The 18,428-nt window shown below is 42.5% G+C and overlaps 1 protein-coding gene across 2 annotated transcripts in view; it reads right to left on the reverse strand.

Moving 5' to 3' along the window:
- ptprn2 (protein tyrosine phosphatase receptor type N2) overlaps positions 1–18,428 on the reverse strand; it is a 761,696-nt gene that overhangs the window by 86,876 nt on the left and 656,392 nt on the right. For both annotated transcript variants that reach the window (XM_033044535.1, XM_033044525.1), the window contains exon 13: positions 10,098–10,316. In XM_033044535.1, the coding sequence (XP_032900426.1) occupies positions 10,098–10,316 (219 nt within the window). The remainder of the gene's footprint in view (positions 1–10,097; positions 10,317–18,428) is intronic.

Below are 18,428 nucleotides of genomic sequence, written 5' to 3' on the forward strand. Positions count from 1 at the left end.
ATCGCTGGTCGGTGCGGACTCAGTGGGTCGAAGGGCCTCTTTCTAAACTGTGTCTCTAAATGAAACGAAATGAAACTAAACAAAACTACCCTGGAGATAGAAGAGCATATCTACCGGCCCTTCTATTGATGTCTATGTTGTCTCACAAGGCAACATGAGATAGAAAGCACAGAAAAACAGAATATTTTTTTTAAATGATGTAATACTAGTAAATATCAAACAGAAATGTTGGAAAATACCCAGCAGGTCACACTGCATCTGTGGGAAGAAAAACACAGCTAATGTTTCAGGTTGAAGACCTCTGTCAGAACTGGGAAGAAAACAAAAGAAGCTTGTTTTGTTGCAGGGAAGGTGGGGGAGGGTTGGGGGACATCTCTGATAAGACTAAGTTATGTGCAACGTGATCTGGTTAATGAGAGATTTCAGTAAGGGTGTCTGGTCAATGAGTGATCTTTTGATTTTCACTTACTTAAAATACCAGTAAATGTTTAGGTTTAGGTTCATTACCGTTAGGTATCGTGAAAAGCTTTGTTTTGCACGCTGTCTATGACACTGTGATTCTATCCAATCATATCAGAAAACACTACACATAAATACATTCAATCCAATCTCATGTACAATAGCTAGATCGAAGGGAAAGACAGAGTGTAGAATATAGTTCTCAACATTGTAGCGTTCCAGAGACAAAGTCTAAAGTCTGCAGTGAGATGGAGGAGAATCGGGACTAATGGAAGGACTTTTCAAAAGCCTGATAACAGAACGGAAAAGCTGTTCCTGAGTCATACAGAGAGATATTAGTTTGGTAATTCACAAATTATGGGAAGTAAATAAAGTAGAAAGAAATAGGAATCAGAAAGGAGGCCATCCGTGGGTCAGGCAGCATCTCTGGAGAAAAGGAATAGGTGACGTTTCGGGTTGAGACCCTTCATCAGGCTGATGAAAGGCCTAGATCCGAAACGTCATCTATTCCTTTTCTCCAGAGATGCTGCTTAACCCACTGAGTTAACTCCAGCAAATGTCTATCTTTGGTGTACTTCTTAAACAGAAAGGTGGCCATGTTGTGTATTGTCTTTATTGCACAAGTCGTGGAATACAAAAGGAAGAAGACCGCTGCAAATGCACAGGGCTTCAGCGAAGTAACATCTGCAGTATGATGTACAGTAATAAAAAGGAACTGCAGATGCTGGCTTATGCCAATGATAGACACAAAATGTTGGAGTAACTCAGCAGGTAAGGCAGCATCTCTGGATAGGTGACCTCCTTGCCTGATGTCATCTGTTGCCTGCCCTGGTTTGTCCTGTTTCTTCTTCACTTGCAGTTTTTCCCCTTCATTCTTCCTACTACAATTAGTCTGAAGAAGGATCTCAACCCGAAACGTCACCTATCCATCTTCGCCAGAGAAGCTGTCTGACCCACTGATTTACTTTAGCACTTTTTGTCTATCTTCCGTACTATCTACAGCTTTAGTCTCCGTCCCCTGGGTAAGATATATTTGCCTTACTGTCGGCAATGCAAAGATTCATCAGAAAGATCACTGATTCACGAGGGTATGAGGAGAGAATGAGTTGTTTGACCGAGGAAGAGTGTAGAAGGCCATCAGGCGATCTAACTGAGCCATATTCGGAGGGTGATAGACAGATGGATGGTGAGAGGCGGCTTGCGCAGGCTGGAGGGGTCTGGAATTGGGATCACGGTCAGAGGACAAGGGGTCAGCCATTTTGGTGTGAGCGGTCTCTCACTGTCTATCTGCCAATTGCTCTCTGAATCATGTATGACTCAATCAGGTCACCTATCTTCTACACTCCAATAGCATTTGGTATATCATACAGCAGTGAAACTGCAAAGGGTTGCAGGAAACCTGTAACTCACGTGACTGTATTATTTTGAAGATGCAACTGACAGTTACTTGATAAAGGGAATCAAGAATTGCGGGCAGCACGGTGGCGCAGCGGTAGAGTTGCTACCTTACAGCGTCAGAGACCCAGGTTCGATCCTGATGACGGGTGTTGTCTGTACGAAGTTTGTATGTTCTCCCTATGACCTGCGTTGGTTTTCCACAGATGCCCCGGTTTCCTCCCACCCTCCAAACACCAACGTGTTTGTAAGTTAATTGACTTCAGTAAAGATTGTAAATTGTCCCTAGTGTGTAGGACAGTGCTAGTGTACGGGGATCGCTGGCCGGCGCGAACTCGGTGGGCCGAAGGGCCTGTTTTCATGCTGTATCTCTAAAACTAAAACTAAAACGAGGGCTCAAGGCATAGGATCAACCACATATTTTAGTTAACGGCAGAACTGGCTTAAGCTGGCTATCACCCCCAGTGCTATTTTTAAGTTACAAAGTATGTTAGACTTTCCTTCAATAGTTCAATGGTTCAAGGCAGTCACGGTGGCGCAGCGGTAGAGTTGCTGCCTTACAGCAAAATGCAGCACCGGAGATCCGGGTTCGATCCCGACTATGGGTGCTGTCTGTACGGAGTTTGTACGTTCTCACCGAGACCTGCGTGGGTTTTCTCTGAGATCTTTGGTTTCCCCCCACATTCCAAAGAAATTCAAAAGACGTACAGGTTTGTAGGTTAATTGGCTTGATAAATGTATAAAGAAAATTGTCCACTATAAAATTGTCCAATTTCCAGTATAGTCCCTGGTGGACTCTTCGGAAGGTACAAGGCACAAGGGACAAGGTACAATGGTGCTTTTATTGTCACATGTACGAGGTGCAAACACAGAGTGAAATTCCTTTCTTACAACCAGTCCAGTAGAGTAATGCTGAGCCTAATCACATCCCCATTTAGCAAATTGTACAGATATTGTTCACTGATCCCGTGGACAAGAGTCGCCATGTTTTGGCGCCATTTTCAAAGTCCAGTCTGAGCACGAGTTTTTATGAGTGGCCACTGATCCAGGGAAGCTACTGCACAGAGTAAAATGAAACTGCATCACTCCACATTCACAGGCCCGATTCTGTGAAGGGGAGAGAATGGGTTCTTTGCTTTAAACCAGCATTTGCAGTTCCTTCCTACAACAAACGGTATTGTGGGCTAGTTGCAGGATATCAAAAGCAATACTTCGAGACACAACTATTTCCTTTATCAGCCAATTATAGATTGCGGACTTTTCAACCTACTTTATTTCAGGGTTGACCCTCCGAGTGCACAATTGGGTTTGCAATTGAATTCGCACTCTGTGTGGTTTTTACTTTTTAAATCCCACCTCTCATCACGCAACCTCCCATCCCCCCCCCCTCCCCCCCCCCCCCCCCCCCCCCCCTCCCCCCAGTTTTGTCTGTGCCATCTTTCCCAGTGGCTACAGAGTCACACAGAGCTTCAAGGCTCTCTGTCTGTTCTGGTGTCTTCCTGTCTAGTGTCCATTGTATCCACCAAGAGATGGCCAGTGAACGCCCACGCTGCCAAGCGATGTTTGACAGGCGAGTCTGATCCCGTCCACAAACACAATCTTTCCAGCAGAGGTTGCTGAATAGATATTGAGATCAAGAAACCTGGCTGACCTTCCCCATCACCAGCCTAGAAACACCATGGTCTATTGCTCTCTTGAATATTCATTTCCTTTGTCCAGATGAGGTTCTGCTGCTTGGTTCAAATCAGGTTGCGAGGCTGTGATCTTCAAAGTCTGAGCAGTGGATTTATTGACGGGACCGTGGTCAGAACTCCCCAATAAGGCCACTCACCTCCAGTTCTTCATTATTTTCTCACTCCTGAAGAGTTACGACCAGTGTGCTCAAACTAAATCAAAGTAACGCTCTGCCTTATCCTCCCCTGAAACTGAATTTGCTGTGGCAGAGGACAACTTACAACACTGAAACTGAAACTGAATTTGCTGGGACTTGAGGACAACTCGATCACTTTAATTTCATGTTTCATGTATCTCGTCAATTTCATGTTTCATGTAACTTCTTGTGTTTTATGACTGTTGGCAGACCAACTTCTCTCCTGGGATAAATAAAGTTCTATCGTATCTATCGTATCGAATCGTAGGACGCGGGATAGCAGTCAAGATCCTTTATACTTTCAAATCTAGCAATAATTAACAGTTAATTTATTGCATGATAGTTTTTACAAAAACTACAGACTCAAGAACAGCTTCTTCCCCTCTCTTATCAGGCTTCTGAAAGGTCCTTTCATAAGCTAGGGTACAGCCCGGTTCACCTGGACTCTATTGCGGCCATTGGACCTAGTCTCTGGAACTGGTACACAATACAGCTGAGAACTATATTCTGCACTCTGTATATTTTTCTTTGATCTACAGGGACAGTTTCTTCCCAGCTGTTATCAGGCAACTGAATCATCCTATCACAACCAGAGAGTAGTGCTGAATTACTATCTACCTCTTTGGTGACCCTCGAACTATCCTTGATCGGACTAGGCTGGCTTTATCTTGCACTAAATGTTATTCCCTTATCATGTATATATACACAGTAAATGGCTTTATTGTAATAATGTACTGTCTTTCTGCTGACTGGATAGCACGCAACAAAAGCTTTTCACTGCACCTCGGTACACGTGACAATAAACTAAACTGAACTGATCTATTGTCTTTGGCTTGATTGTATTTCTAAATACTATGATCTAATTTGACTGGATAGTGCAAAATCATGTTTTTTCACCATACCTCGGGTAGACGTGACAATAATAAACCTAATAATTAACTTAAATAATTAACCTTTCTTTTAATGTCAAGCCATGGATGTTTTCAGAAAGTGATGAAAAGTCACTGACAAGAAACATTAACTATTTCTCTTTGCAGAGTATCATCTACAAGTTTGTTCTTTTTAATTTCAGACATCCAGCGATCTGTGGCATTTTGCTTTAGTGTGAATCTAAAACCATCTTGACATTAGATGTTTTTTAATTCCAATTTCCTCCCCTCTTCTCAAATTAGCAGGCACAGTTCTGAAAGTTCAGCAGTAATGATATACAATGGTAGTAGCCCTGGTGTGTATTGTCAGCCATGATTTGCCTGACCCATCCACAGGCTCGGACGTTTATTCCTTGCAGTGCAGGAGGGTAAGGGGTGATCTTATAGAGGTGTACAAAATCATGAGGTGAATAGTTCAGGTGAATGCACAGAGTCTTTTGCCCGGGATAGGAGAATCAAAAACCAGAGGATATAGGTTTAAGGAGGGGGCAAACTAAACAGGAACCTGAGGGGCAACTTTTTCACTCTCAGGGTGGTTGGAATGTGTAACGAACTGCCAGAGGAGGTAGTTGAGGCAGGTACTGTAAATGCATTTAAAGGGCACTAGGACAGGTACATGAATAGGACAGGTACAGCGGGATATGGGCCAAACGCGAGGGAAATGGGGCTAGCTTAGATCTTGGTCGGCATGGACGAGTTGGGCTGCACGACTCCGTGACTATATGTCCATTTATCATGTGCGAATATGGACAGTGCATAGTGTTAGGTTGCATCACTGACATTGGTCCTGTGTTCACCTACTGCCTATTGTTCCAGCAGCAGGCATAGATCATTCAGGGCCAACAAGGCTTCCCCTTGCCAAAGTTGAAGGTACCATGGTCACTTGTGGCATCCTAATTACTTCTACCTCTGAGATCAGCTCATTGAGTCAGTCACAGACCAAATTAGCATTCTACTGCTCTGTCTGGCTCAATACTGTATGAAGTAATGCATATCCAACACAAATGCAACCTTGACATAAGAAGAAACAGCCTCAGCTTGCATTAGCTGATTAGCCCATTTGCTCCAGTAATAAATAGGTTTAAGGTGAGACTGGAAAGATTTAATAGGAAGCTGGCTGGCAATGTTTTCGCGCAGAGGGTGGTGGGTATACGGAACGAGCTGCCAGACGAGATAGTGGAGGCAGGTACCATCACAACATTAAAAAGACATCTGAACAGGTACATGGATAGGAAAGGTTTAGAAGGATATAGGCCAAACACAGGTAGGTGTAAACTAGCGGAGACGGGACATCTTGGTTGGCATGGGCAAGTCGGGCCGAAGGGCTTGCTGTATGACTCCATGAGATGAATAGATCGGATGAATTAACAGAGTCGTTTACCCAGGATAGGAGAATGAAAAACCAGAAGACGTAGGTGTAAGGTGAGAGGGATAACATTTAATAGGGGCCTGAGGGGCACCCTTTGAGTTTTAATAGCTGAGTTATTGTTGAGGATCACTGAATGTCAGTTCTTGGTATATCATTGCATTGATAATCACTAACTAATGAGAGGAACGGAAGATGTGATGGATGCAAAGAAGATACTCTATTTTACTAGCTCCAGCATTTCCTCTTCCCTCTGCCAATGTCTTTGAAAGCCATCCCCTCAGCTCCTTCCACAGCCCAGTGAAGTCAACCATTTCTGTTCACCTATGGCTGTCATTTATACAATAAATAAAAGATTTGCTTCCTTATTAACTCAACTTGAGCACATTATAAAATCAATATGGATTTAACTGTCAAATCCTCAGGAGAAAAGGCAGTAAGGTCACATGTAGAAACTTAAACAAATCTAACATGGAGAAACAATGTTTAATTAATAATTCAATTGATGAAGGCAGACACTGTATACTATAGAAATGTTCATGATAAAAATCAGAGCATGTATGTCTAGGGTATGTTTAAATGACGTGGAAATCTGAGACATATCTTGGTCCATATTTAAAAATGTCTCTATTAAACATAGCGACACTTAAAATACACGTTTTAACCAAATGAAAATAATCTTGCAACATCATTATTTGCCTCAGCCTTTCCTTTCAATGTATCATCCTGACTAGTCTGAAGAAGGGTCTCGGCCTGAAACATCACCCATTCATTCCCTCCAGAGATGCTGCCTGTCCCGCTGAGTTACTCCAGCTTTTTGTGTCTATCTTCGGTTTAACCAGCATCTGCGGTTCCTTCCTACACATCTAATGGTACAGTTCTTTTTTTAAAACCGAGCACTCATGCAGGTTTTCAGCAACTTACTCTGAAGTTGGATGACTACATCGAGCAGACACAGCCGTCTCCATAAACGGGTAGCGGCTGCTTTATCAAACCCAGTCTGTCCTTTCACAAAATCTGAGGCTGCGTTCACGGCTTGGAGCTTTCTCACACTTGATGTGTGGAATGATGGCATGCTTATGAACATGAGCCCTTCTTATGGTTGAATTATCAGGTACTCACAGAGTATCTCTCGTATCCTAAGTGAGGAACCGTTGTTGGCATAGCTAACGATTCGCGGTTTTCATGTTGGTGCGACGTGCAGGAAGGAGTATTATTGCTGTTGTCTACACCTGAGAAACCAAGCTGATGCAAGAACCCCTGTGTAAGAAAAAGATGTAGCATTGCCCATATGCAGTCGGTAGCCTGTGGTGATTGCCAATATAAATGATAAATTGCTCTACACCAGCTTATAACTACATTCAAATTCCTGGTGATCCGCGGTATTATGGGAAATAAAAAGATTAATGGATATTAAGATATTTTGCTCCTTTCTCAAGCCCCATTCCAAATAACCAGTTCTCGTTCATTGATTTGAATGGGAAGATGAGGGAATTTAAACCACTTAAGATCCTTCCCATTAAATACTGAAATTCCACCAGGGAATCTGTTGAAAAATGTATCGTCTTGGTTCTATTGCATCTTATAATGTTTGTTGATAGCTTTCAAATAACTTTCTTTTGGATTGATTATTTTCAATATACTGCCCACACTAAGAATGCTACTCCTGGGGGTTTTTTTGTCATATAATTATTTTTTAAATGATCGGACTCATTCTCTTAAAATAGGTTGGTGAACGTAATCATTCCAATCATAGTTCCCAGTAAATGGGAAACGTTGCTCTCTGCTTATCACGGACACTGTGTGTTGGGCAGAATGGAAAGGAGAAGTCTTATCTCAAGAATCAGTTCCTTTTTATCCCAGCCACTGATTTCTTTGGTTTGGATCCTGTGGGCACGGTCTATTGGTTTGAGAAGCTGGTTTTCCTCCCCACCCATCCCCGATCACTATGAACTGTTGTGCTGCTGCAAGCAAGAATTTTGTTCTTCTATTTCCGGGACATATGACAATAAAAAGACTTGTGTAGGAAGGAACTGCAGATGCTGGTTTAAACAGAAGATAGATACAAAATGCTGGAATAACTCAGCGGGTCAGGCAGCATCTCTGGAGAGAAGGAATGGGCGACGTTTTGGGTCAAGACCCTTCTTCAGACAACTCTTGACACACGGAAACGCTTAGCACAAGTCCAAGCACAGAAAACGTAACCAATACAAAGACGTGCAGGTTTGTAGATGAATTGGCTTCTGTAAATTGCCCCCTAGTGTGTAGGATGCGAAAGTGGAATAACATCGAACTAGTGTATGGCTGGTCATAAGCTCACAAGTTCTAGGAGCAGAATTAGACCACTCAGCCCATCAGGTTTACTCCGCTATTTAATCATGGCTGATCTATCTTTCCCTTTCCATCCTGATCGATGGTCGGCATGGACTCGGCGGGCCGAAGGGTCTGTTTCCACGCTGTCTCACTAAACTAAACTAATCAATTGTACATTCTTGGCTTACTCTTTCAAAAACGTGACGGTCTTTGTGCTTTTCCGATTCACTTCTGTGACACCACAGGCAAGACTTAATTTTGACTATTTTTGATTTAGGTGATTTTCTGCAAAACGTCAGCACTCTGCAATCCTATGGTGAAGACCTGCCTTGTAATGCGGTCCTTAAAATGCCATCTGCTGTACAGTCCGGTAAACCAGAGACAGACACCTCCTCCTCAGATTCAGATTCAGATTCAGATTCAACTTTAATTGTCATTGTCCGTGTACAGTACAGAGACAACGAAATGCATTTCCTACCTCCTTTCCCGTGTCAGGAATCTGATCCCTGCAATTAAATAATCCAACAAAAGTTAGCCCTGAATATAATCTAATAATGGAAGAGTTTCCGCAACAACGTTACCATTTAGTTTCATTTTTCCACTTTATGGATGTTAATATTTGAACTTGAGGGATTTTTATTTTTAAGTTGCGTTAGAAGGTGCTCAGGTTTACTGTTGATATCAGAGGGGCAGTGCACATGGGAGTGGTAACTAGTTCTGCTACCTGACCTCCTGTTCCTCTAACCTGTCCCTCAATCCTGAGCTGGTTTGAAAATATTAAGAGCCAGACAAAAGATGAATGATATTTAAGTTCCATTGCAAATCATGGGCCTGAGGTACAATGGGTAAGTTAATAACAGTCATTTCTTCATCTCTTCCATTTAAGAGATGCTCTGATTGTGCTGGGGGTGGCAAGGTGGAGCAGTGGTAGAGTTGCTGCAGACCCTGGTTCGATTCTGACTATGGGTGCTGTCTGTGCGGAGTTTGTACATTCTCCCTGTAACCCCCGTGGGATGCTAATGTTGGATGCCAGAGCCACTGCACGGTAGTTATTAGGGCATATACCTTATTTGTGAATGTTAGTTTAATCATGGTCCTCGTGGTCTTGTACATCTCAATAAGGTCACACCTCATCGTCACACTCTCCAATGGAAAAGGCCCCAGATTATCCAATCTCTCCCCATATCACGTCTGCCAGCCCAGGTAACATTCCTGGTGAATCTTGTTTGTAGCATTTCCAACACAATGGCATCCTTCCTGTGGCTTAGTGACCGGAATTGTGGTCTTACCAACGAGCTGTACAGATGTATCACAATGCCCCAACCTGTGTGCTCAGTCGGCTTACCCATGAAGGCAAGTGCCTCCTGCACCACCCTGTCCACGGGTTTCCTCCCACATTCCAAAGACGCACAGTGTTGTAGGTTAATTGGCTTCTGCAAATTGTCCCTAGTAAGTAGGGTACTAGTGTACGGGTAATTGCTTGACAGAGCGGACTCGGTGGGCTGAAGGACCGGTCACCACGCTGTATCTCAAAATTAACTAGCCCTGCTACCTGCTACCTCCTGCTTCCTCTAACCTGCCCCTCAGTCCTGAGGTGGTCTGAAAACAATAAAAGCCAGACAAAAGTCGAATGTTATTTAAGTTCTGTTGCAAAACGATTGCCATGAGGCACAATGCATGAGGGAATAACAGTCATTTCTTCCATCTAAAGGTGGGTTAAGAGCCAGGCATGACTGCTCAGTCCCCAAGTAAAAATAATCATTACCTGGTAGGCGTTGGTGGCATCCGAGCTGGCCGTGGCATCATGTCCCAGCGCGCCCAACTTCTCCTTCAGCTTGTGGTGAGAACGATGCCTCAGGCAATAGATGATCCCTGATGCAATAAGTACCCCGATGATGCAGACGATGGAGATAATCGTTAAGACAATAAACTTGGTCGAGTCCTCCTCGCTGGCCCAGTGGGGGGATGCACGCAGCTTGCTCTTCTGTAGTGAGGAGGGGGCGGGGCAGAGTGAGGAGGGGGGGGGGGGGGGGGAGGTGGAAATGAGAGGGAGCGGGGGGGGGGGGGGGGGGGGGGGGGTTGGGAGGATGGATAAAGAGAAGTAGGTTAAAAAAAATACACATCATTTGCAGAACAATCCTAAGATCAGTGGGGTGTGATGTTTGTTCCGATAAAAGATTGCATTGCCCACATTCAGGTTTATTCCTTTCCATTGCAATTCGTCCTTGTCAACATTAATCATTAGTTATATTAATAACAATTTAAAAAGAAGCAATACAAAAAGAAAACAGGGGGCGTTAAACAATTTGCTTGCTATTGCCGACAGAAATTAATTTAAACCCATGCACGGTAGTTGTGGGGAACAATTAAGACTCTTTCTAGTACCCATTTTCACTTGGTTACAAATGGATTTTTTAATTTAACTCCTGAAAGCTTAGCCAACCTATTCATTATCACTACTATTCTGCTAGTAATTTTCTGCTTGCATTCATGCAGCCAACTTCTAATTTATGCTTGTAAGCAATGTATAGAGAACTGGTTCAAGCCCAGTCCATTTTAGTTCCTTTCACCAGAAAGGCCACCGAGCAATTATCAGTAGGCTCGGCAGTTGGAGCTTGTCTCTAATTAGCCTCTTGCCTTCAGTCCATGGGATTAGCTGTCGCTGCTACTGAGGCACAAGTTAATGGGAAGCTCACGTTGAATAAAGGCTCCAAGATCTTCCTGCTTTGACTACACACCACAGAGAAGGATATTGAGGCGTGGTGACCTCCAGGAGGTGAATTGGCAGCAGCCTCATGCTAAGCCATGCAAAAATGTTTTTTCCCCCCCCCCCTTGAATGTATCTGTTCTTGAAATCTCCCTTCCCCGGCGTCATTGCTTATATATTTAATAAAAATCTTTATTCATGGCTGGTCGATGAGGAGCAAAGCTACCCCTTAAACGAAGACCCCCAAACATATTTTATACTTTTCACTTCCAGGTTTGTTTTAACTTAGAAAAGAATTTTGGGATAGAAGTTTGTCTCGGTGCTGGGCAAACGAAACGGGCCCAGCATCAAATATTTAATTGCTGGTCTAGTTAGTATTCAGTAGAAATTAAATATGAGGTGCTGTGCATGATGGGCTAGTCCACTTGATACTGCCTGCTTGACACTGTCACCTGAGAATAATTTCTGTCCTGTTAAGTTCAATGATACCAATGATAAAAATAAGAAGAAACCGTTTCTCCTGGTAAATGCGTGAACATTTCAAAGGATTTTGTTCCTTTAATAGATTTGCTTGGTTGACTTACATTCATCTGAAACAGCAAAATGAGAGCGATAAAAGCCCTGAATTAGCGCTGTCAATCTTTCCCTTTGAGCAACCTTCGCATGATTCTCAATAAGGCTGAATGTTTAAAATGTTGGGGGGGGGGGAGGGGGGGGGTTGAGTGGTGGGTGGGGAGAGGATCTTTTTTTTGTGTGTGCGGCTGTTTCAAACGATTTTGCATCAAGCAAGGATGGAGTTTAATTAGCTATTCTTGCACGGGACGTACAAAGGGGAAAGAAAATCGCCAAGCGCTTTAATTTTAAGTGCAATTAGAAGAAGAGAAACAACATAAATATGTCCATGCAATCTGGAATGGGCTGCAATCCCTTTATTAACATCACATGGAAATTCATGGAAGGTATTTCCTTAGTTAATAACATCTTACTTCTCTTTTGAAAACTAGATATGAAATATTCTTCACGTCCTGACTGTTCTGTGATTAAAGAATTTTGGAACACCATGTAAGAAGGTGAAGAATGGGCATGTTTAAGTGTGTCATCTGTTGACTCAAGTCAATTATTTTATTCTTTAACATTTTGAAATTGTGATCGGAAAATAATTTGATCTTCCAGAAATAAAAAAACATACCAGAAAAGATGGTTTTCCCCTACTTTGTCATGTAATACTGCACACATGTGTGGAAGGGTGTGTGTGCAAGTATGTTTTATGCGTGGCACACACTACTAAGACCAGTTGAATACCATTTCATGAATGATCAAGTGCACTATACAATAGTCTACATCAATCCAGCTCGTGAAGGAACATTATGATCAACATAAAATGGGCTGAATTTCCACCCAATTTTTTTCATGGCTTCATTTGTTTTTGCAAAAATGCAAAAAAATGGAAATACATTATTTTTAAATGGTCTTGGGAATATTAGGAAGAATTAACTTGAGATTATTTATAGTTGAACCTCAAATAATTTGTTTTAGTGATTTGCAGAACAATATCTCCTGGAAAACCCTGGGCTGCTTGTTATTTTCTCTGACGCGATAGAGATTGTGTGCTAAATGTTGAACAGTCACTGTTAAGATTTAAACATTAATTCAACTTGGCCGCCAATATTCAAAGATCAGTTTTTGACCTGACATGATCATTTTAACACATCTTTTCAAAATAAAATCCAAGCTTGATGGTTTTTTCTTGTTAAATTTTAAAATAAACTGCATAAGAGGATATATTGAAATGGCATTTTACTGACTGGATTTAAATGTTAGTGGTAGTCAAGATTCAGTGGTGATCTTCACCCCTGGAGTTGGAAGCTCAATTATCAATGAAATTTTATTTTTAATTCAGTTAAAAGGATTAAAAAGAAGAAATTTTGGGATCGACTAGAACCTCATCATAATGCATAGCAATGCAAATACACGTTTTCTCGTTAAATATTCAAGCAGGAAGTCAATGTTACAGTATAGAAAGAATCTTGTGGAACTGGATCTATAAACTAATGCAAAGATTTAATGCTGCTTAAATGTTGGAAGGAATTTAATGGGGCAGATACGTATAGACCACTTCCTCTGGCATGGAGGGTTATTAATGAGTTGGCTCATCATTTAAAATGAGAGAAAGGCCTGTTAAAGGAAAAATCACGAAGAACTTCTTCACACAAAGGGTAGTGGAATTCACGATTCCTCAGCCTCAGAAAGATGTGGACGGTGGGGATAATGGTGTTTTAGGACTAAGGGTCACAGACGTGTATGAGCAAGCTATCCAAGGGCAAGGGTGGAAGGTTGATAAATGTAGCAGAGGTGCTGTTTAGCTGTGGTCTAAATAAGTAGCATTGCAGACTCAAGGGGAAGACTGGTCTGTTCCTAAAGGTACTCAACAAGCTTGGTTGCTTCAGGATATCAGGGAACCGCTTGCGATTCATTTATTATCGTGAACCTTGTGTTCAACCAGTCACTTATACCTCAAGCATACATGCACGTTTTAATAAAAAGCAGATTTTGTTCTTTAAGACTTAACATTGTTGAGAAAATAATTTTTAGTTGTCTTAAATGTAGCTGTCTAGGCAGCAGGCTAGCAACTTGCATCACCAGCAGCACTAGAGGCCACGCGTTAAATTGATTAATTCTGCAAGTTTGGTTTATTTTATCATCTTGGGTGGAAATAATTTTTCCATTTACTTCTGGGCAGATGTGTGATCTCTATTTTGAGATGCTTTCACATATTTAGGCAAAATATGTAGTTCTACTATTTTTTGAGGAGATCAAAAGAGGGTAAATATAAATATATGGACACAACCATTTTCTCGCAGCTCAATATGCTTTAATAAATTAAGTACAACGCATTACTCTTTTTCTATTTCAGGTGGAGCAAATAATTGCAAAGGAAAGCTCCTAAAGCTTTTTTTTTCACCAATCATCATCTCCACCCATCAATATTTAAACTTTTGTGCTTTAAAAAAAAAAAAAATATATATATATTAAATGCATTCACTCAAGCAGAAATAATCGTGTATTAACACTTCACATTACAAAATCCTTTCAAAAAGATATTACTAAAACATGAGGCATTGTCATTTAAAACTGCAGGAGAGAAAAAAGCTTTGTGTCTCTGATCACCATTGTCCTGTTATATCTCTGAAAATTGTACTTGCAAATTTATCATTCATTGTAGCCAAAAGGATGGAGTAGTTAATATTTAAACCATCTTCTTCAATACAAATTTGTATTTAATTGACAGTTGCCGAGAGATGCCAAAAATCTGCAACGTTTATTTTCTTTATTTTCCTTCCTAGTGATCACCTTCCTTATCTCTCCTGTCTCTCAAAATAAAAAAAACTTTCCGATGTTACCATGGTGCAAAGCAATAGCAGAGAACGCTCTCTGGGTTCTGCTTTTAATTTTGGGCGAGTTTATTCTTTTCTGTCCACCAAACAATTGGATGTCAATTTATCAATCGGAACGGGGTCGGTTTTAATAGTTTTACCTTTTCAGAAAAAAATCTGCCAGGACAAGGGATTTAAAACATTTATTCTCTTGAGTGAGGGTATAAAGGATTACAGAAATCAAAAAGACAAAGGGGTAGAAGGGTTTCTGGAGGTCTGGCTTATTCAAATCACTGAGAAAGGTCATAGCGAAAGGCACAGACCTATTCATATGAAGAGACAGTGATCTTTTTGTGACCTTAACAACGCCGCTCACATCATCTGTAAGTGGAAAAATGACACTATTCCTGACGCTTTTCTTGTTGCTTTATTTTCCAACATTATGAACTTATAAACATGAACAAAGAAAATATTACGGAGGCATCCACGACGCGTCGTGGCGCGAGCTCGTTTTCAACGCACAAAACAAGTCCCCAATTGTGCCAACGTCTCAAGGCTACTTTTAAGATTCTTTTGAAATGCAGTCCCGACCCATACTCCCCACACCAATACCTCCCATCCATGCCAACTGACTGATGCTAAATTGATGGAAGTGAGAGCTCTAGTATCCCTAAGCACACAAACACAATTCACTCGGACCTTCTGCCGTTCAAAGAAAGTTACTGTTACTGAATTGGCACTTTGCAAAAAAAAAGAAATCATTGTTTAAAAAAAAAAATCAAGGTAATCAAAAAAATATCAACAGCGTAGGGTGCTTGAGATGATTAACCCAAAACCGGGATAACCTGATCATAATATGAAACAAATACCACATACCTGAATTCATTGCTTATAATTTTTCAATTTCAAAGATATTCAGCTGCTATCCTTTTAATGCAAAGAACCAGGGGGGGGGGGGGGGGGAAGATTTGACCCGAATGCTTCATTTCTTTTTTGCTTCTTGCACTTTCCAGCTTCTGATATTATCGTCCATCATTCATTTTTCACAGGGATGAAGCCAGCAGCTGCCTTGCTTCATTCCGCTGGAGTGCTTGCAGTGGTTTGAACTTCACAAGGAGGAGGAGGAGGAGGAGGAGGAGGAGGAGAAGGAAGCAAAAATAAAAAGGGAAAGCGCAAGATTCTCTCCTGTGGCCTCCCAGTCCTAGGACTGGCCTTGTGTGAGAGGGTGATGGGCTTTTGACCGCTGAGTGGTGGTCTGAGCCCCTCCTTATATTGGCCAGCCCCAAAGCCCCTGTCTACACCACATGTCACATCTACTGGTCGCCATGGTGATGCTTCCACATGTTGCTGACAGTAATTAGATAAGAAGCTTTTCTGTTAATAAACCTTACAGGAGTGTGAATGCGAATGGATATCAATTTTGTCACTCATTTGTAAAGCTGCTTGAGACTTCTGTTTGTATTCCGCTCAATTTTCTTCCTCCCCCCCCCTCCTCCTCAGTGTTGTTAGCTGCTCGCAAGTCCCCTACGGTGTTTTGTTTTTAAATGTTCCCGTGGCACCATTCATGGGTTTGGCGCGAGACCTGGCCAAAATTTGAGCCTCGGTCTAAATGAACCCTCTTGCAGGACGTGGATCCAGCCAGTCCACGGGCAGAGGTAGGGGTCCGAAGAGGAAAGGTGAATATGGACTACAAAGCATATTGATTAGCTTTGGGTTGGGGTAGGCAAGCTTGCATAAGGCAGCAGCTGCAGCAAAACAGGAGAGGGAGAGAAAGGAAGGTTGATGGGGGTAGGGTTGGTGGAGGGGGTGGGGGGTTAGTTGTGAAGAAGAAACCGTGTCAGGCACAGATGACAAATCTTGGGAGGGCTCTTCAGTTTATCTTTCTATTCAATACCACCCCCTCCCCACCACCTCCCTCTGCGTTTCCCCTATTGTTTCCTCCTGTGACAGCTGGAGATGGCAGCCCCGAAGATCTGACAAAACCAGCTCTCTCGCAACGCACCATTCTCGCCGTTTGCGGAAGGGGAATAGCAGCCCCCAGAGAAGGCGCAGTTTAAACCGAGGTGCAAGCGTGGCCTATGGCTTTAATTCTACCAAACCCAAATCAAAACGTCCCTCGGAGAACCCCGAGGTAATTATTCCATCCTTAATCCACTGCCAGTATTAGACTGCAATTGATCTCAACTGCTGGCATCTTGGCTGATCTTACCAGAACGAGATTTGCTTGATTAATGTGATCGGCCGTCAATAGATGTTTGCAATTGATTGGGATTTTTTTTTTCATTGCAGCCTTCGTCATAATATTTCAGAAGGCAGCTGTGGGGAGGTGAATAAATACCCATTCTCCCTGACAATAAGTAAATACAGCCTGGGCATCCTACTAGCTAGCAAGAAATGCCTCACGGGATGCCTACAGCTCTGAATTCTGCTTGTACCTAATCACCTTTGCCCCGAATCCCACACTTGCTTTTCCCTGACATGTATTCATTTTTAGCACCGTTTATACACCTCCAGGCACAAAGTCTTTCGATGACCATGGACATATTGTTCATCTTTTGGTGGCCACTCCAGTCCCCACCAAGCCTTACGCTTCAGTGGAAGGTGATTTCCACTTTGTTGTGGCTTTTGATATTAATGCATAGGAATCAAACGTTTAAAAAAAACCGGACTGGTGCAGATCACAGTCGGCGTTAGCAGCAAGTGAATATTTAACACATTCATCTCTCCATTATATTGGTGGAGGTGTTAATGAAGGTATTTAAAATAAAAGCCTCACAATTGTTAAACACCACGTTAAACACCTACAGCCAATGTTACCCTTAAATACCGCATGTGTCTCGCATCTTGTTGCCCCACTCTATCCCTTTGATCTTACTCATTTGTAAAAGTGGCATGAGGTAATTGACTGGCAGTAATAGGAACAACGTCTTAACTGTGCCAACCTTGAAACACATTTGAAACTCAAAGAGGGATTTGGGGTGCTCCTTGCTCCCAAGGCTGAGATGCTCGGAGAATAACCTGACCCCCCCCCAGACTGCTGGCAACATCTCGGTCCATCGGAGCTTCAGGCGATTTGGTATCTGTTCAACAATCAAAACATTTGAGGAGCAGGGTGCAGCCCAGATTGCTGATACAGGGAACAAACTGCTGGAGTGACTCAGCAGGTCATGCAGCATGCAGAGACAAGGAACTGCAGGTGCTGGTTCATGCCAAAGAAAGACACAAAGTTCCGGAGTAACTCAGCGGGTCAGGCAGCATCTCTGGAGAAAAAGGATGAGTGACATTTTGGGTCTGGACCCTTCTTCAGACTGAAAATAGGGGGTGAAAAGGGAGGAGCTGGAGGTGAGAAAGCAGCAGGATGAATCATGCCAGCCACAACAGACCTGATGATTCCATTAGTGGGCGAGTCCAGGACTAGAGGTCATAGCCTCAGAATTAAAGGACGTTCTTTGAGGAAGATGAGGAGACATTTCTTTAGTCAGAGGTTGGTGAATCTGTGGAATTATTTGCCACAGAAGGCTGTGGAGGCCAAGTTAATTATATTTTTAAGGCAGAGATAGATAGATTCTTGATTAGGACAGGTGTCAGAGGCAATGGGGAGAAGGCAGGAGAATAGGGTTAGGGGAGAGATAGTTCAGCCATGATTGAATGGCAGAATAGAATTGATGGGCTGAATGGCCTAATTCTACTCCGGGACCCGAAACGTCACCCATTCCTTCTCTCCAGAGATGCTACCTGCCCTGCTGTGTTACTCCAGCATTTTGTGCCAATGTTATAAGCTACCCAAGCAAAATCTCAGCATCTCTGGAGAACAAGGATAGGTCTGAAGGAAGGCTCCAACCAGAAACATCACCCATCCATGTTCTCTGGGGATGCTGCCTGACCCGCTGAGTTACTCGAGCACACTGTGTCCTTTTTTTTACGGATATATGACATTTGTATTTGGGACCCTTCCCCTTTCAATGTGGATTTGACAGAGTATGTAGTGAAGTTGAGGTCCACTGCAGGTCTGAGT

Source organism: Amblyraja radiata, chromosome 2 (genome assembly GCF_010909765.2).
Source record: "Amblyraja radiata isolate CabotCenter1 chromosome 2, sAmbRad1.1.pri, whole genome shotgun sequence".
NCBI lineage: Eukaryota > Metazoa > Chordata > Chondrichthyes > Rajiformes > Rajidae > Amblyraja > Amblyraja radiata.